This window comes from Anopheles coustani, chromosome 2, assembly GCF_943734705.1.
Source record: "Anopheles coustani chromosome 2, idAnoCousDA_361_x.2, whole genome shotgun sequence".
NCBI classification, from domain to species: domain Eukaryota; kingdom Metazoa; phylum Arthropoda; class Insecta; order Diptera; family Culicidae; genus Anopheles; species Anopheles coustani.
Genome location: NC_071289.1, coordinates 46712437 through 46732861, shown reverse-complemented (window position 1 = coordinate 46732861; position 20425 = coordinate 46712437). Strand labels below are relative to the sequence as shown.

General features: G+C 42.0%; 1 protein-coding gene across 2 annotated transcripts; it reads left to right on the top strand.

Moving 5' to 3' along the window:
• Window positions 1-1237: 1237 nt before the first annotated feature.
• On the top strand, window positions 1238-19322 carry LOC131262552 (oligoribonuclease, mitochondrial). 2 transcript variants are annotated; one of them, XM_058264588.1, is made up of 2 exons: window positions 1238-1316; window positions 18704-19322. In XM_058264588.1, the coding sequence occupies exon 2, from the start codon at window positions 18706-18708 to the stop codon at window positions 19285-19287; it is 582 nt and encodes a 193-aa protein (XP_058120571.1). In that variant the 5' UTR covers window positions 1238-1316; window positions 18704-18705; the 3' UTR covers window positions 19288-19322. The 2 variants fall into 2 exon arrangements, with proteins under 2 accessions (XP_058120571.1, XP_058120572.1); XM_058264589.1 differs by having other exon boundaries at window positions 1285-1316; window positions 18726-19322.
• Window positions 19323-20425: the final 1103 nt, after the last annotated feature.

The following is a 20425-nucleotide window of genomic DNA, read 5'->3' as shown; positions in this document are numbered from 1 at the left end:
AACGCTGATGAACGCCATCGCAGGAGCAGCTTCCGTAATTACATCTTCCGATTGTGCTGGCTATATGTGCAATACTTATACATCACAAAATGTATAAGAAATGATCCAGTTATGGATTAATTTTGCACCAAGCACAATGTACAAATTTCTCCTTCAATTGTGCTATCTCGTTCACTCTTGTTGGACCTGTGTTTGCTTGTCATGTGCTCTTATTTTTTTATGTTCTTGCCAAGGCTGATTGCTGAACAATGTAGAGGAGCTAAGTTTATAAACTTAGCTTCTCAAAGGATTTATATAAAATATTACTACAATTTTTAAGGTTAAATTTCTTTTGCTTATGGAATAAAAACTTTTTAGAACTAATAACAGATCAACAGTCAAAGTGTTAAGGTGCCAATAGTAAATATTCTTCCAAGTACAATTTAATGAGATTGTATACTCATATAAACGGGATTTTTACAAGTTAAAGTTTTATTTGGGGCAGAAAACTGTGTTAATTTGACAGATGAAAAACGCCAAGATATGCGTATGCGTAAATAATGCGTAAATAATAATAATGTAATGTATGCGTATGTGGCTCTTTTGGCAGTAAAATTCTGCCCGGTTGTCAGAAATTTAAATTGTTGCTGGTACTATGTAGTTCCAGCAAGAGTCCCAGCAATCTGCCATGGAAAAACTTGCTGGTACTACATGACAGCTGCAAAAAATTTGAGTTTTTGTCAACCGGGTGGGGAATGATGACACTACAGTCTGTTCCCGAGTTACGCGGATTATGGGGACCAGAGAAATCCGCGTATCTCGAATTTCCGCGTATCTCGAATATTGCTTGACACATAGTTTATACTAGGAGTTAAGAGATCGAGCTCTTGTGTACATGTATCATAGAATATTCAAAAATTTTCTTTGTTCATTAATATGAATGCAATGCAAGCGTATTCAAACAACATAAATTACAACAAACGAAATAAAAAGCGTAAGTTATGCAAATGTGTAATTTACATATTTATTCGTGTGGTTGTACATCTCAGGAATTTAAATCGATGTAATAAACCCAATCTACTGTCAAACTTTGAAAACCGCGTATCTCCGAATCCGCGTAAGTCGAGAACCGCGTAACTCGAGAACAGACTGTATAAGCCCTCGTTTACCAAGGGTATTTCTGGGATGGGATTCGAATCTTAGGAATCAGTCTAGGGATCGAATTTTCGAGTTTTCCGAATCTCGATTCACCCAACACTACAGATGGTGTTAACTTTCCGTATCACATGTCAGGTGACACTTGTCGAGACATTTTCAACGTTATTTTGGCCTGTTTGGTAAGTTGGAAAATCGTAAAATGAAAAGTTACACAAAATGTAAATGGTGTTTGCCATGACTGCTTCTTAGAATACTGCCAGTTTTTGTTTGAATAAGCTTTAATGTGAAATTAATACAACATCCAAACCAAGGTGGGTTCTAAGGGTAGTAATCACTTTGATCCAAGATGAATAAATGCTGAATAGGTGACTTTTTAGGAGGTATTTTTTTAGAAAATGGCGACCGTGATTTTTGACAACATGGTGATAAACAGCATAGAATGTAAACAACTATGCAAGTAACCAGAAGGTACGTGAGGTGAAACTTCGACACATTTGGTCGAAAAATCGGTAAACCACCATCGGCGAACAAAATGAAAGCAATTGAAGAATCGGTTTGTTTGGTTCTCAAGCGTTGTTTGTTTATCTTCTAAGGACGATTCCCGCCAAATTTGAGTATCAGCATACTGCCAAAAGCTATTTTTCAATTTTTTTCCAGTGTAGGCGTCAAAATGCTCTACATTCCGCTACCTTATATAGTGTGTTTTAGTGTGTGTAGTGTGTTTATCTTGCTTTGATTCCAACGAGCCTTTGACAGCTTATTCCGCTAAGTTCGGCTTTGTGTTTATGGAACGCTTGCCATCCGTGCAGTATTGTGTCTGTTGTTCATAACCCGGTTGACAAAAATTCAAATTTTTTGCAGCTGTCATGTTTTTCCATGGCAGATTGCTGGGACTCTTGCTGGAACTACATACAGTCTGTTCCCGAGTTACGCGGATAATGGGGACCAGGGAAATCCGCGTATCTCGAATATTTGAGGGTATTTTAATTGGGAGCGCAGAAACGATACGAATTGTCAGATTTCTCGTCGCGGTCCCATACAAAAGGTAAACAACACCTTTGAAAAAAGCGAAAAAATGGCTAGCCGCGTCGTTTCGTTTCCGCGCATCGTCTCGACACGTAGGTGGCGTCGTTTTGGATCGTCGAGACGGCCAGCCATTTTTTCGCTTTTTTCAAAGTGTTGTTTACCTTTTGTATGGGGCAGTGTCGAGAAGTGTATCGTTTCCGCGCTCCCAATTGTAATACCCTCAATTGCTTGACACATAGTTTATACTAGGAGTTAAGAGATCGAGCTCTTGTGTACATGTATCATAGAATATTCAAAATTTTTCTTTGTTCATTAATATGAATGCAATGCAAGCGTATTCAAACAACATAAATTACAACAAACGAAATAAAAAGCGTAAGTTATGCAAATGTGTAATTTACATATTTATTCGTGTGGTTGTACATCTCAGGAATTTAAATCTATGTAATAAACCCAATCTACTGTCAAATTTTGAAAACCGCGTATCTCCGAATCCGCGTAAGTCGAGAACCGCGTAACTCGAGAGCAGACTGTACAGTCTGCTGCAAGTAAAATCGGACACTCGAAAAATGAGACGATCTGCTGTCTTTCCACAAGCCTACAGCATTCCCGGAACCGAATGTTGACCTTCAACGTATACATTTCTTTTCATCAACTCTTCCTCTATGTAAGAAAATTGAAAACGGAATCAAAATCTATTGTTTTACTGAGATACGGCCCAAAATGTGGGCGAAGACCCGAAAAGCGGACACGCAAGTAAAATCGGACAGGTAATTTTCTTTGCCGTTTGGTGCACTTTAAGTGGCCGCATGTCGTGCTAGCAGCACATTTATGAGTTGGCCACTATTGTTCTTTGTATTTATTTTATAGGTACCAACATTATCATTAAAAAACCACGCAGAAAATAACAATAAGTTGGTGTGTGTGAAAATGAAAAATGTTACTATTTCAGTGTGAAGTATTTGCAATGTTTTTGTTTAAACTTAACTGACAATAATTGTTTATCATAATTTACTGACACAATTTACTTTATGTAATGTAAATAATCTAAACAGGTGATTAAAATTCAATCTTTTCTTTAGTTTTCACTTGTAGCGATAAAAACTTGTACCCGTTTTGGCTCGCTTCCGACTTAATTTTGGTAATTTTCTTTACATAAACTCTACAGTTCATGTCTTTAAATTTTCTCAAGAAGTTTTAAATTGGTTTGTAGTCATACAACCAACAGCACAAGTTCCTACAACTGCTTTGTTACCCACAAGCGTATTGTTATTAGATAGCGGTATTGAGCAGTTTGGGTAGTTCAATAATACCCATAATCTAGCATCCAGTAATGCGTGTTTTGAATTATAATCTTGATAGAATACAAAAAATTACCTCAAATGTTAGTTATTAGGTTCTAGGTTTTGACTTAATTTTGAGAATATTGATATAATACACCTTGTTCATGATGCCGTGTATGACTGCTGCTTCCCAGGGACTTCGACGGAGTTAGAATACCATATGATTGATTAATCATGTGCAAACTTCAAAAAATTTTTTACTGATATGAAAGCTAATGGATAATACCTTTGACTATGTAAATATGTTTGATGAATTTTCTTCATTTAATCGTTGTTTTCTTACTTTATTGACTCTTCTTTTCATGTTTCCAAGCGGGTTACTGGGCTATGGTTCATTAATTTGGTTAAACCAAGGGCTTCAGTAATGAAATTAACAAACTTTCATTTCACAAGATTATCCAATTCTATTCTGCGTTCATCGCAGCTAGTTTACCTTCATGTTTGGGCCATATTACTGATCATAATCTGGGCATAAGCCCATTTGATACTAACAAGTTTAGGTTCGTTGCTTCTGGTTCAAATTTGAGTATTTTGTTTCATGATTTTGTTGTCTACCTTGCAACTAGAAAGAACAATAGAGGCCAACTCATAAATGTGGTGCTAGAACGACATGCGGCCACTTAAAGTGCACCAAACGGCAAAGAAAATTACCTGTCCAATTTTACTTGCGTGTCCGCTTTTCGGGTCTTCGCCCACATTTTGGGCCGTATCTCAGTAAAACAATAGATTTTGATTCCGTTTTCAATTTTCTTACATAGAGGAAGAGTTGATGAAAAGAAATGTATACGTTGAAGGTCAATATTCGGTTCCGGGAATGCTGTAGGCTTGCGGTAAGACAGCAGATCGTCTCATTTTTCGAGTGTCCGATTTTACTTGCAGCAGACTGTACCCTGCGAACGGTTTTGCTCGAATCAGTTCATTTTACAGGCGAGGGGTAGGGAGAATATCACCTCCGCGACCCTCTACTGTGGACAAGAACAAGATAGCTGCTATTGATGCTATGCCCTGACTCTTTCTTCCTCATTGGGTCATGCATTTGTGGTTAACGCGGAATAAAAACCGGTTGATGGTGTGCGTGAAGCGGAAGGCATATGCATTGTATGCGTGTTGCGGGTTCTCTTTCAATGCTTTCTGCTATGTGCAAAAAGAGCATGCCTCAAATGTGCTATCTCCTTCATTCTTATTGGACCTATATAAAAAGGTAATCGGATGTAAATCGGAATATACAGCTTGGAAACACGTGGACCTTTCCGTAGCAAGCGCACAACTTTATTGAATACTAAAAAAAGGATACACGAGAAAAGGACTTCTGACATTCGAGTGTCAAAGTGACACTTCCCACCTCGATGCAGGGGTTGCCTACTCTAACACCCCCACTCAACCGCTGCACTTTGCCAAACCTATGGCTGAACAGTTTCGCCGAAACTCAGAAGTCGGCAACCCTTTCGTCAACATGTCCGCCTGTTGCTCCGCTGTAGGGATGTATTCAAGGACAATCCGTTTGTCTCTAACCAAGTCCTTCAGAAAGAACAGCTTCACGTCAACATGTTTTAGCCTTCCAAGACCCTTGGAGTCTTCCACGATGCTGATTGTTGACTGATTATCCTCGAAATAAGTCACCGGATAATTCACCTTGCACCCAAGGTCACAAAGTAGTCGCGACATCCAAACACCATGGCAAACCGCAACACACAAAGCCGTCAGTTCAGCTTCCGTCGAAGATAGCGCCACACTCTGCTGCTTCCGAGTGATCCATGCCACAGTAGACCCAAACGTTTTGAAAACGCTTCCGCTTACCGACCGTCTATCGTTGGGGTCACCAGCCCAGTCCGCATCCGAGTACACCTCTAGCGCTGTTCCTTTACCTCTGCGGTAAACAAGGCCCACATCTAGAGAACCTTGTATGTAGCGAAGGATTCTCTTCAGATGTGTCCAATGCTCATCCGTTGGACAACTCTGATACTGGCTGAATAAGTTCACTGCTGCTGCCAGATCAGGTCTTGTTGTTTGAGCTGCGTACATCAAACAACCCACCAATTCGCGATATGGTTGCACCGTACGGTTTTCCTCTGTGCCTCTTAACAGTTTCAGCCGATTCTCGATTGGTGTCGAACAAGGTTTGCACGTCTCCATTTTGAATCGCCGCAAAACATCCTGGAGATAATTTCGCTGATGAATCTGCATCACGCCTTGTTCCATGTCGTAGCTGATATTCATTCCGAGAAAACACTTAATTTCGCCTATGTCTTTCATCTCAAATTCGTTCGAAAGGCATTCTTTCACACGCTCTACAGCCTCTAACGTCGATCCTACGATCACAAGATCATCTACGTACAGCACGATAATAGCTTTATCATTCTTCGTTGATCGTGTATACAGGCACTGATCAGTTAGGCTTCGCTGAAAACCCAGACGATCATGAATGAAGCTATCAAACCGATCGTTCCATGCCTTTGACGCCTGCTTCAGGCCGTACAGAGACTTCCGCAAACGGCACACAAGATTTCCATCCCTCTGGAACCCTTCAGGCTGCGTCATGAAAATCTCCTCCGTTATCGTGCCATTCAAAAATGCGGTGCGCACATCCATTTGATGCACGATCATTTTCTTTTCATTCGCGTATGCTAAGACCGTTCTGAGAGTGTCCAATCTAGCAACTGGAGAATAAGTTTCGTTATAGTCAAAACCATAGCGCTGACTAAATCCTCTAGCCACCAAGCGGGCTTTATAACGGCAAGGCTGACCGTCCATGCCGCGCTTCACTGCAAACACCCACTTACAGGTAATAGGTGTTCTACCCTCCGGTAGCTTTACCAACTCCCAGGTCTTGTTTCGGGATAAAGATTGCATTTCTTCGTCTACCGCAACCTTCCATTCACTCCAATCATCACGCTGACGAGCTTCACCCAGTGAGGTTGGAAGATTTTCCACATAACTCGTGGCATTTAACGCAAACGCTGCATATCCCATCGCATAATCCTTATGCCACTCAGGAGGCTTACGCTGCCGCTTCGACGTTTCATCATCATCAATCGCTTCAATTCCCACATCGGAACTCAAGCTAGGAGCAGTTTCATATTCACCAGATTCGTTGTCAAGATCCGTGTCTCTCACCTCGTCTTCCAACTCAGCATCAGCTGATTCATGCGCCGAACCATCGTCAGCTACAGTCGTTGAGAAGAAATCATCCGGAGACACATCTTCAACTCCTTCTGTACTAGTATGACATCCTTCCAGGAACACCACATCGCGTGCATGGACTATTTCCCTCTGCTTCGGATTCCATACTCGATAGCCATTCACAGAGTAGCCGACTAAAACCCCTTTCCATGCTTTGGCATCAAGCTTACCACGTTGTTCCTTCGGAATGTGAACGTAAACACCACATCCAAAAATACGAAGCTTTGCCAAATCGGGTTTCTTGCCTTCCCAACGTTCGTATGGAGTCTTCTTGCCTTCAATCGCGTTCGTAGGGCTACGATTGAGGAGATATGCAGCTGTCTGAACAGCTTGCCCCCAAAACCGCTTGTCAATTCCGGAATCCTGCAGCATGGTCCTGGCCTTGTCTATTAAGGTACGGTTCATCCTCTCGCTTACCCCATTCTGCTGAGGCGTATGCGGAACCGTCCATTCCACCACGACACCCTTCTGCTTTAGGTACTGGTCGAACTGCTTGCTTCGGTATTCACCGCCATTGTCACAGCGCAAGCGACTGATCCGTTGTCCAAACTTCGCCGTAACAATAGCCTCATATTCGCGGAAACGATCAAATACCTCATTCTTGGACTGAATCAGGAAAACCATACAGAAATGGCTCCAATCATCCACAAAAGACACGAAGTATTTAGCGCCATTCACACCGATCGAGGTAATCGGACCGCATACATCCGAATGTATGAGTTCTAACACGCGCGACGATCGTTTCTCTTTACGCGACGGAAACGGATTCCGTGTTTGTTTACCGACCAAACAAGATTCGCAAACTACCACACTCTTATCTGAACATTTCACTTTCAGTCCGGAAACCATTTCATCGACAATTAATTGCTTTATACTGCGCACGTTCAAATGTCCGAGCCGCTTATGCCACAATTCAAGTTCTTTTGACACTCGACCCGACGTCAACATAGAATTTTCTCCGCGCCGTACACAGCAAAAATCAAGCTTATACAGCTTTCCGACCCGTGAACCACACGCGACAATTTCGGCACCGCGACGAATTTGTACTTTGCCTTTTTCGTACACCACTGTCATTCCAGCAGCATCGACACGAATAACCGAAAAAAGATTACAACGCAAATCCGGTACATATAAAACATTACGTACCACGCATTCAATTTTCTTTCCACTTACGACTCGCAAAACTTTAACGTTGCCCGCGTATTCCGCACAAATTGTCACGCCATCCTTTGCTATTGCAATTTCTATAGGTTCATCTAACCGCCACATTTCGTCGAAAAACGTTTTATCGTTCACCAAGTGATCAGAACAGCCCGAATCTATATACCACTCCATTTTGTCCTGTTCTGCATTCACTCCGACAAAACTCACACTCGCATCACTTACATGCGCTTTCGATGCATTAGTGTTTCCTTTTCTTTTGTTCGGGCATTCCGACACTTTATGCCCCACCATTTTGCAGCCAAAACACTTAACCTTATCTTTCTGCTGCCAACGCGACCTAGAGCCAGAAAAAGCAGCTTCATTCCTCGGCTCACTCAAAACTGCACCTTTCCGCTTCGTTTCCTCGTCAAGCAACCGGCATTTGACGAATTCCAAGGAAAGTTGCTCCTCCGGCATCGTTTCGATCGCCGTTACTACGGCTGAATACGACGAATCCAGCGTCAACAGAAGATGGCATACAATGTCAAGCTCATCCAATTCCGCACCGGTCGCTCGATATTCACGCACAAGCTTGTCAAACACCAAGAAATGTTGCTGAAGGCTTCCACCATCGAACCGCAGGGAGAGCATTTTCCGCTTAAGGTGCATTCTACTCGCGATGCTCTTACGTTCGAAAACCTTTTGCAACGCATCCCACACATCCTTCGGCGACTTTTTATCTTGGATGTATTCCAGCTGAGAGTCATGAATCCGCGACACCAGCAGCGACTTGCATTTTCTGTCCATCTTTGCCCGCTTCTCCCGTTCCAGCTCCTTCCTCCTCTTGACTTCGGCCGTGTCTCCTGCCTTTTCCTTAAGCTCGTCCATCTCGCTGGCGTTGTTGCAAACACATTCTAAAAGTTCGTGCTCCTCCAGCAGGATCGTCATCCGGAACTTCCAGGCGGAGTAGTTGTTGCCGTCAAAGAGAGGCAGAAACAATTTTTCCGATTTATCCTCCATCGCTCGGACAAGATTAAAGCAGTGTGTTGATAAGCAATGCTAAGTGTCCTGGGCCCATAACCTTAAAAAGGTAATCGGATGTAAATCGGAATATACAGCTTGGAAACACGTGGACCTTTCCGTAGCAAGCGCACAACTTTATTGAATACTAAAAAAAGGATACACGAGAAAAGGACTTCTGACATTCGAGTGTCAAAGTGACACTTCCCACCTCGATGCAGGGGTTGCCTACTCTAACACTATATTTGTTTATCATGTGCTCTGAGTTTTCTATGTTATTGGCACAGCTGATTGCTGAGCAATGTAGAGGTCTCCAGATTTAAATTCGATTTCAAATATCAAGTTTGAAATTAGTAGCAATCGCTGTACGGTTCTGTTTGTTTCAATAATGTGAATGGCGAAAATTAACGCAAAGGCTCTGGCTCATTTCCATGAACCAAAATCCAATGGACCTTTACTCATGCTGACACGTGCATAGAGCGATTAACGGCATTATTGCGGTGGTTGCGTTAATGTGAAGACGCATTACTACCGTATTTCAGCCCATAGCAATTCATTATTTTTAATCGTTGTTTTAATGTTGTTATTTCATTTATTCAATTCTATAGTGAAAAGTACGGAAAACAAAATAGAAGAGGAAGTTAAACGACAAATAAAGAAATTACTTAGTTTCATGTATGCAATTGCATTCCATTAGCTTCACGCAATTTCATTCCGCAATCAAAACAATACCCCATGCATGCATCGAACACATACACCATTCATATCATTAACGTCGAACAGCTGTAAGCGAAACCATCCGTGCGAAACCAGAGCGGAGCAAAGTCGTGCGCCGTGATGGGAGAGAGAATGGAACGTCATGGAAACCGATGTCCATTCCTCGTAGGTTAATATTGGATGTTAAACCTCGGGCATCGGCAACTGACAAATAGCCCAGAGCAATTATAGCACTGACTTATCCTATCGAGACAACATGACGACTAAATAGTAGAAAAAGACGCATTGGTGAGAATTGAAGACGAGCTGGGAGAAAGAGTGGGGCTGGAGATGGTAGAGAGCTGAATACGAGAGCAACTATGTTTTTGCTCTCTTTTTTTTGGCGCGCTTGGTGTGCGTGTCACCTCTGACTCAACGTTGTGTTCGTGTAATCCGACCCCCCGTTAAGCGGATATCGGGGGGTCCGAATAAAAAGGCAAAAACCTGCTCGATATTCAGTGTACCGCCGTTCGCTGGGTAGTACCAGCAACAATGTCAATTTCTGTCAACCGGGAAGTTTTATCGCGAGACTACATTAAACCTGTGGTCACTGCTTTCCGCAACCGCATGCGGTTGCGTTTTTGATCTGTCAAACGAGCACAGCTTTTCACCAAAAATAATACTTTAATGTTTGAATATACCACTTATATGAGCATACAATCTCATTAAAGTCTACTAGGAACAATATTTACTGTTGACATATAAAAACGCAAGAGTCTGCGGCAAGAATCAAACTCATTTGATTTTTTGGTACAGAAACCGCAAGGTCTTGCGTCTGCGGTGACAGCCCATGACAGCTCCTATCTCTCCCATGGGAAAAAACGCAACCGCATGCGGTTGCGCAAAGCTATGACCAGGGGTTAACCCCTTCACAGTCCAGCCAAGTTGAGAAAATGGCTCAAAAAATTGTCACACTGTTTTTTTGCGTTTTTGTATAGTTTTGATCTAGAAACGAAGAAAAAATTATATTTTCCGAAAAGTTTTGGAAATTTTTTGATTAAATGATGGTCTGTTTGCATTATTTGTTATTGTGATCAGCAAAAAAACTACCGATAATAAACATAAATTGGGTTCAATTGCATCGATTAGTGTCAAATAAATGAATAAACGTGTACAATCACGAAAGAACATGTTTTCGAAGCAGGTGCACACGAAAAAAAAACCGCGCAACGAACGTAGGCACAAAACGAGCGAAAAAGAACTGCCCGAGCCAGGCTCGGGCAAAGCAGTACAAATTCCACTCGCTTGCCCGAGCCAGGCATGGGCAAAACTGTGAAGGGGTTCTTCTTCTTCTTCTTGGCGTAACGACCTCTTGGTCATGCCTGCCCGTTAAGGGCTTACGAGACTTGTTTCCCTGTTGTACGTGGATAGTCAGTCCTCTCGTACAGGGGAGGGTCCGGTCTCGGTTGGGATTCGAACCCACGCCGTCGAGGTGGTGAGCCCCGGCGCTCATGGGCCGATTTTCTAACCGGCGCTACCGCTCGGCTGTCGCGGACCCCCCCGCGGTGAAGGGGTTAAGCGTGCCATAGCAAACATTTGGTACGGTCTAGCTACAGCGTACAGTCTGTTCTCGAGTTACGCGGTTCTCGACTTACGCGGATTCGGAGATACGCGGTTTTCAAAATTTGACAGTAGATTAGGTTTATTACATCGATTTAAATTCCTGAGATGTACAACCACACGAATAAATATGTAAATTATGCATTTGCATAACTTACGCTGTTTATTTCGATTGTTGCAATTTATGTTGTTTGAATACGCTTGCATTGCATTCATATTAATGGACAAAGAAAAAAATTTTATATCCTATGATACATGTACACAAGAGCTGGATCTCTTACCTCCTAGTATAAACTATGTGTCAAGCAATATTCGAGATACGCGGAAATTCGAGATACGCGGATTTCTCTGGTCCCCATTATCCGCGTAAGTCGGATACTGACTGTACCATATGGTACCATCCCGGCTGCACAAAGTTGCATCGATTTCTGTCACCCCCGCGATACAAACGGTGGCTTAAACTGCGGCTTAAACTGTTGCTTAAAGAGAATAAGTTTTAGCTGCTGTTTTGAGTGCTGGTGCTCATTGTGAGTGGTTTTGTGAGTTAATTTCCTGCATCTCGTACCCCTCCCTCTCCCGTATCCCTCCAATATCCCCATATATACATACAGCCGTTGCCAGCCAACTTTGCCTCAAAAGCAGGTGATTTTGCCTCTAACGCACGTTATTTTGAAATAGCTCATCAACTGTTGTCTCTAAAGCAACTGGTATAGAAATAGCTCATTGACAGTTTTCTCTAACGCATCTCATTTTGTCTATAACTCATCTGACTATGCCTCTAGCGCAGGCAAGGATAAAAATAAGGAAAAACCCAAGTAATTGTGGTTATGATACATTGTAAGACTCCTGGAACAATAAACATTATTATTTTGATATACTTTAAAGCTATTCTTATGTATTTGTAAATAGTTTTGCGTTTAATTTTTATACGTGCCTGCATACGTATCAACTAAGAAGCCTGCATTGCGGTGTTCAACTCGGCGGCATAAACGTACTTGCTTGGATTAATGTATGTCACTTGACAGCTATTGCCTAGTGGATCCATTCCTCCTAGGTTAATATTGGATGTTAAACCTCGCCCACTAGGCAAAAACTTGCATGCTAACTCCTAATTTTGTGTCACCTCGATTTTGCTCATATAAAATTGAGGAGTTATGAGGAGTTTTGAGTTTTGAGTGTTGGTGCGAACCATGGAATGTATGTATGTAGTAGTGATAAATGGTTTCTTTCGCTTGATTTCGTAAAATAAAAATGTCAGGCTCAAATTGGAAAAATTATGAAATATTTATTTAACTCTCAAAAAACACTTTTCAAATACTCACGTATAATACTCTAGGAAGTAGAAGAATTCACGGGAACTGTTTATCGTTTCGGGTGTATGAAACATCCGGACACAATAAGCCATCGTAAACAAGCACTCGTCTATCGATCGATTTGGTTGTAATTGTCTAAAACTGGAGTGAGATTTCATTACGCTGCAACTGGTACGAAATGAATATCGGCATGCTTGTGCTTACCCTTTTTAACAAGGTCAGGATTGGCGACACCGATTGCGTCGGAACTTCCGACTCCGACTTTGCTGCCTCGGATGTAGTTTCCCCGGTCGCTTTGTCGGCTTCCTGAGATGCTGCTTTCCTTACTTTTTACAGTTGAGTGTCTCCATCGAACTGAAGATAAAAATGTTCTGGAATCACTAAAAGAAATTACAGATCCGCAGAAACTAAAACAATTACCACGATTAGCTTTGCTTTTGCGTGTGTTCAACTCACTTCTTGTTGTGATACAGATCCGGCTTCTCGAACTTGTCATTTTCTCTTCCCATGTACGGTTCCACTAACACAGACAAATTTTTGAATCGCTGTGGCCAAACACGGGAAGTTACGTTTACACCACCCGGGTTGGATCCAACAGAACGTTGAATTATACAGATGAGCGGGACAGACGATGACGAGCTACATGCTAAAAAAAGATGGCATACTCGACATCTTGTGTGCAAAGACCAAAGTATGGGCCAAGAGGGGTCGGGGGTGGGAAAACTTGTATGGTAACGGCTAAATTGACTAGTGGGCGGGCATCGCCAACTGACCAATAGCCCAGAGTGATTATTGCACTGACTTATCCTATCGAGACAACATGAAGACGAAATAGTAGAAAAAGACGCATTGGTGAGAATTGAAGACGAGCTGGGAGAAAGAGTGGGACTGGGCATAGTAGAGAGCGGAATACGAGACCAACTATGTTTTTGCTCTTTTTTTGCCTGGCGTGTTTAGTGTGCGTGCCACCTCTGACTCAACGTTGTGTGCGTGTAATCCGACCCCCCGTTAAGCGGAAATTGGGGGGTCTGAAAGAAAAAGGCACGTGGTCCTTTTTGACGCATCGATCCTGTCATCTCCAACTATCGCCTGAATCGAGCAGTTGCCCGCTAGGCAGCTCGAAATATCGTACAAAAAGTGCTACTTTTTTGTATGGGGGTGAAACAAATGCAGGACGTTTTCGAGCAGTCGTCCTACTTCGTTCTACTTCATTTTCATTCATTTTTTTTCCTGTGTTTATAAAAATGCGCCTACGCAATCATCCTGTGTAGTATGAGAGGGACTCTCGAGCCCCACGACAGTCGAGCGGTTGTGCCGGATAAAAAATCGGGCCATGAACGCCGGGGCTCACCACCTCAACGGCGTGGGTTCGAATCCCAACGGAGACTGGACCCTTCCCTATACGAGAAGACTGATTATCCATGTACACAAAGGGTAAAAGTCTTGTAAAAAATGGTAAAAGTCTTGCCCCTGATAAAAAGGGCAGGCATGGTTAACGCGATCGTTACTTCAAGAAGAAGAAGAAGAATATAATAAATTGGAGGTGCTCATGGCGTAGGAGCCACGCTACACGAGCCGCAAACTCAAAAACTTTGCGGCGCAAAGAGGGGAACAGCCGAAAAGTTTACGTCAGAAACATTTCAGCTCCGTGAGCTGAAAACTGCACCCGCAAAGTTTTTGGCAGCTAACCGCAAACTCAAATGCGCCAGAAGAAGAAGATGAAGAAGAAATAAATGTAAATATAACAAATCTCAAAAACAAAATAAACGAACATGTGGTGATAAATTTACGTGTTTATTTTGCAGCTACAGTAATATTTTGTCATTTTATAGCTAGAATATCAATTATAAATTCACCATAGATCAGGGGTCGGCAAAGTCCGGCCCACCAACTGATTTTATTCAAAAGTTTCAAAAAGTTTAATGATAAAGATTAAAATATTTTATCCTACCACTTTTTACGTAACTTGAGAACATCAAAATCTTCCTTCTTCATGCGAAGAAAGTTAATTATACAGGCTGGCCCCGGTTTTCGCCGACCCCGGTTTTCGTCGTTTGACAAACCGTTCGAAGCTGGTTTATAGTAGCGTGCTTTGTTCTTAACTCATACGATTCAATGCATTTTGTATGACAGAAGATCCGAACATGGACTCATAAACGAGTGATGCAGGTTTTCTGCTTCAGACTGCTTTGCTCAAGCAAAAATATCTTCCAATTGAAGCACTGAATGTATTATTGTAAACCTACGCGGCATGGAAACCAAGAAAGTTAAACGTAGTATAAAACGATTGATGGCCATTGATTTGGTGATAAAACACACAAACTTTGTTATAGTTTGAAGAACACCTTCATAACAACCACTGAAAATTCAGACGAGAAGAATGTACATAAGTAACGTTTGTTTTGTGTTAGTCAAGTTTTGAGTAGGTATTATAAACGTAAGAAATTTAGTCCGCTAGCCCCGGTTTTCGTCGCTGTCAAAGTACCGTTTGGTGACGAACACCGGGGCCAGCCTGTAGTTTCATTTGCTTGCTCTGCTACAGTATTGTCCAGCAAACGGTTGCCATCTTCTTGCCTACGCACAATACGCCTGTTGCGTTGCCTGTTGCGTTGTTGCAAGTTTTGGGTACTCAACTCGATGACCCGCGATAGGGTAATTAGCCACACTTCACTCATCAACAGATTATCCATCTTTTACTTTTTGTGTGCATTGAAATAAGATCTTGTTTGCTTTGAAGGAAGATTTTTGAGTTAACTGAAAAATCAAAAACAAAAACCTCTTTTTGTTGGCGCTGCCAAGTTTTTGAGTTTGCGGCTCGTGTAGCGTGGCTCACAGAATTGGTACCGCAAAACGCGGCTACACGAACCGCAAAGATTTTGACGTAAACTTATACGGTTTTTGAGTTTGCGGTTGGAGTTTGCGGCTCGTGTAGCAGGCCGGTAGCAGTCCCCGGTGTACATAAACTTGCATGCAATCACTGAACGCCATACATTAGAATTACTGAACCCCATATACTTGAATCACTGAACGCCAAGCGATAGGAGTCTTTTTGATATATGGCGTTCAGTAATTCGACAAATGAGGGGAAGGAACTCACTCCCCTTCTGTTATGTGTTACCCCTCCTCGTTCCTCCCTTCCCTAATTTTTCCCCAAACCCTCCGGGTCACCCAATGCCCACGAGGGAAATGTCATCCGAAAATGTAAACAACTATTTTGGAATTTATCTTTAGGTTATGTTACAGTTTTATCAATTTAATTTCTCTTTTTACACTTCACTGGCACTACTCCTAGGTCAACTTCTGGCAAAACCTGCAAAAGAAGAAAGACTATATCACTTATTAGAGCATTGAGTGCAAGAGCATTGACAATACTGAAGCACGACCAATTTTCATCTGCTTTACATGTTTAAATGAACGCACACACTTTATTAATCAATCTTATCCGTGTAATGAGCTTGGTAAGATTGAAAACAACTATTTTTCACACTTATATTTTCACTGCACTCGACGCACGCCAAGTGCTGCTGGCAGCTATCAACACTGAACTAGAGCTGGAACGTCGGAGCTGGATCGTATGAATTCATTTGCTCCCTATTGGAAATTTTTTAATCCGACCGTAAATTCAGTTTTATTGGCACCTCATATTGCATTATGAAGATTCATTGTGCATAAAGATTGACCCACTCGTTGGTAAGTGGCAATTGACTAGCATGCAGACAATTTTATGAAAGCTGTTCGCTCCGGAGCAATCATTTACCTGTAACAAATTGTTTGAAAGCTTGTAATTACAGAAGCTGTGAAATAATATAGCCACCTAATTACCAGCTCCTTGCTCACACGGGACAGGCATCAATCACTTGCCAATTTCAGGCCTTACTGCGTACTTGCCTGAGCAATCAAGTTATCTTTCCGACGCACGAGTCAACTATAAAAAGTAGTATCTGATCGAGCAGCGAATATAATTCTAATATTCGTTTTGTCCGTGACTTAATCAGTTGCATAAAATAATGAATAAATGAATAAAGATTAGGGTGTTATAATACCATATTTTTTTTATCTATGAAAGGACTCGCTCCTTTGCTGGATCGGATGCGAAGATGTCATTCTTTTCTGGAGCTATCCCACCACTACACTGATTTGTCTTTAGACAGCAGGAATGCTGACGGCTACTCTGGAAAAATACGATGGTCAAAAATAAATCTAATTGGTGAGCAAAAAACGTGTTTGCGAAGAAATAACCCATAAAAAAATATGTTTGATTGGATACTATTTACAGTCTACTCTCGATAATTAGAAGTTGGAGGGACCCAGAAAAAAGTTCGATTTATCGAGAGTTCGAATTATCAAGAGTGGTAGGAAATAAGCAGCTACGGTTGTTGAGTTATGAACTGGAAATAAGTATGCGTGTATTGATTTACCCACCGTTTTCGCTAACTGTTTTTTCTTCAATTTTCTTTGTGCACCTTCCTACAAAGCGGTTGTGGCCCAAATATGTCCGTCCGCCCGTCTACACCATGTAGCCTAATTCGGACGAAAATCTTCGTCCGCGTTCAACAGAGTGTTACTCGGGGTCCACACTACAGCGCGACGTCGCCTGACAGGCGCTGAACTCCATGCAAAAAAAATCTAGCGCGACTCGCGGGAGATCGCGCAAGGTTTTTTTTTATATGGAGTTCAGCTCCTGTCAGGCGAAGTCGCGCTGTAGTGTGGACCCCGAGTTACAGGGCACCCGCAATGTATCGCGTTCTATTACGTTTCAACTTGCTCAGAACTTCGAATTGTTGGGAGTTGAGTGGATACAGCTTCGAATTATCGCGTGAAGAGAGCAACCTAGCTTCGAATTTTACTTCGCTTTATCGAGTGTACCAAATTGTATTGTTTTTATTCGAAATAGTGAGAGTTTTCCAAGGGACTACTGATATACTTCGAATTTTAGAGAGTTTCAAATTATCAAACGTTTGAATTATCGAGAGTCGACTGTATTTGTTAGTGCGTCCGGTTGTATATATTAATCAATCGCACTAAAAATCGGCAGTAACATTGTAGAAAATATCCGGAATAAAATTTTGACCAGATGTAAATCAAACCTTCCTACTGTGTCAAATGTAGTTAGGATTCGAGGGGAGTGAGAGATATTTGAACCATAGCTGCCATAGGGGGTGAAGCAGGAAGACGGTGGGTGAGCAGTAGTGATGAGCGGGTCGACCCGAACCTATCGGGTCGTGCGATCCGTAACCGACCCGGAGCGCTCCGGGTCGAACTCTCGATTCCAACGACTCCGGGTCGACCCGTGGGTGCAACGAGTTCGGGTCGACCGGTAGGTGCAGCTGCCCATATGCGAGTTCGACCCGTTGGTTCGGGTCGTCCCGTAGGTGCAACGAGTTTGGGTCGACCAATAGGTGCAGCTGCCCATATGCGAGTTCGAACCTTTGGTTCGGGTCGACCCGTAGGTGCAACGAGTTCGGGTCGACCCGTGGGTGCAACGATTCCGGGTCGACCAGTAGGTGCAGCTGTCCATATGCGAGTTCGACCCGTTGGTTCGGGTCGACCCGAACTCGTTGCACCTACGGGTCAGAATCGATTCTTCTAGGGACGGACTCGATTCCGGGTCGATCCGTGAAAAGAATCGTAAGACTCATCACTAGTGAGCAGTTGTGTGCAAGCAGTAGTTTGTTGGGTAGGGTGGGTAAAACAGTCAGTGAAACGGATGGAAATTGTGTGCAAGCACTCATTTTGTACCGCGGGGGTAGCGCGAGGGAACACCACGCCATAGTCTGTCTAGTCTGGCACACCCTGATGTTTCGAACACGCTTTCCAGACTGCACCGTCGCGTAACGCGACGTCGCCTGACAGGTGCTGAACTCCATGCAAAAAAAACCTAGCGCGATTCGCGCGACATCGCGCAAGGTTTTTTTTATATCGAGTTCAGCTCCTATCAGGCGACGTCGCGCTGTAGTGTGGACCCCGAGGAACAACCATCGATCTATAATGTACTGTCTATCGGCCACAGCATAACTCTCTTCCGAGAGAATGCCTAGTCCCAGTAGGGAATGTTTTTCCACTTAAAAAAGTATTTAAGAAATTGCGATTATAAATGTTTCAACACTTGTTTCTTGTTTCTTCATTTTTGTATAGTATGCTAATTTAATAGTTCTAAGCTATTCAAATTGTAAAACCAGTTGTTAAATGTTTTTTTAATGTTCGGTTTTTCCCATTCTGTTACAGTTATGCTTCGAATTATTCGCAGGAACATGTCAGCTTTAATCAACGCGAACAACATTATTTGGATCGATTTAGAAATGACTGGTTTAAACGTAGAAGAAGATCGAATTCTGGAGATGGCCTGTATCATCACCGATGGCGATTTGAACATTGTGGCGAAAGGACCTAATTTAGTTGTTCACGAGTCAGATGCAGTTTTGGCAAACATGAATGATTGGTGCAAAGAACATCATGCGAAGACACAACTTATAGATGCAGTGAGAAAATCTACGTACTCAGTGCAACAAGTTGAAAAGGAAATGCTAAATTTCATAAAGCAGTACTGTCCGGAGCGTAGTTGCCCGATAGCCGGTAACAGCATTTATATGGATCGGTTATTTCTCAAAAAATATATGCCAGGTCTTGATGAATACGCACATTATCGTGTGATCGATATAAGCACCATCAAAGAACTATGCAAGCGTTGGAATAAGTTGGCTTATGAATCAGCCCCGCCAAAACAATTTGTTCATCGGTCTTTAAATGATATTGAGGAGAGCATCGGTGAATTGAAGTATTATAGAGAAACATTTATGAAGACAAAATAAATACCATCAATTGGAAGCACGATGCACACGAACAATATTTTTTTCATTTTTTTAGCCTTAAAATAATTGTTTGAGATTTTCAAGTTGAAATACATTCGACATATAGATATGATAGCGACTACCCAACGAGAAATTTTGGTGTTATTCAGGTGTAAAAGAATTCTCTGCAGAACTGCCTGCTCTTCTTTTCAGAATTCTTCTTCTTCTTCTTCTCTTCGGCGAGGATTTTCTCCAGTACGGCCATTGAATCCAGCTTCCTAGGCCTTCGAAAAATTTTCAGTGAAGATACTTGAGGGTATTTTCCAAAATATTATACAGTTTTTATAATTTTAAGAATTCATAAAGTACATTAATTTGAGGTTCCAACAAAAATCACCTTTCAGATCTACAACCATTTATCTGTGTAGTTCATGCTTTTTACATAGAAGTTTGCCTTTTATGTAGTTTAGTACTGATACCTTTGCACTAAGATTCTCAACTATTCAAATTTTTTTGTAAAGTTACAAAAAATATTTTAAAAATTAATAAACTTTCAGTCGCTTCATGCTTCAACTGAAAACACATTTTTCCGTTATTTTATTCTTTTTTGGAATGTTGCTCCTAGTAATTCTGGTATGTGTCTGTTCTGTTTTATCTATTCTAAGGGTTGCAACGTCCGACCAATATCATATATGATATGTACCCGGTTGGCAGAAATTGACATTGTTGCTGGTACTATGCAAGGTGTATAAATTAGAAGGTGAAGTCGTCCAGTGTAAAATGACATTTCATGACTTGACATAACACTTCTGGGGTATTCATATGGATTTTGAGGGGGGTATCGGAAAAGGATTGGGCTTTTGACATAACTCCTCTCAAATATGGCACCCCTTCTAAAGCGACATAAAGTCACCTTCTATATTTATACACCTTGGGTACTATGTACTTCCAGCAAGAGTCCCAGCAATCTGCCATGGAAAAACTTGCTGATACTACATGACAGCTGCAAAAAATTAGAATTTTTGTCAACCGGGTATGAAACCCTATAAGGTTCATCCAGACGACAGCAATGTTTCTCGGCAATGTTGACGTTTATCGTATTCGTACACGACTTCGTTGACTGTATGTGTGTGCCAAGCAACATTGACGAACGAATTGA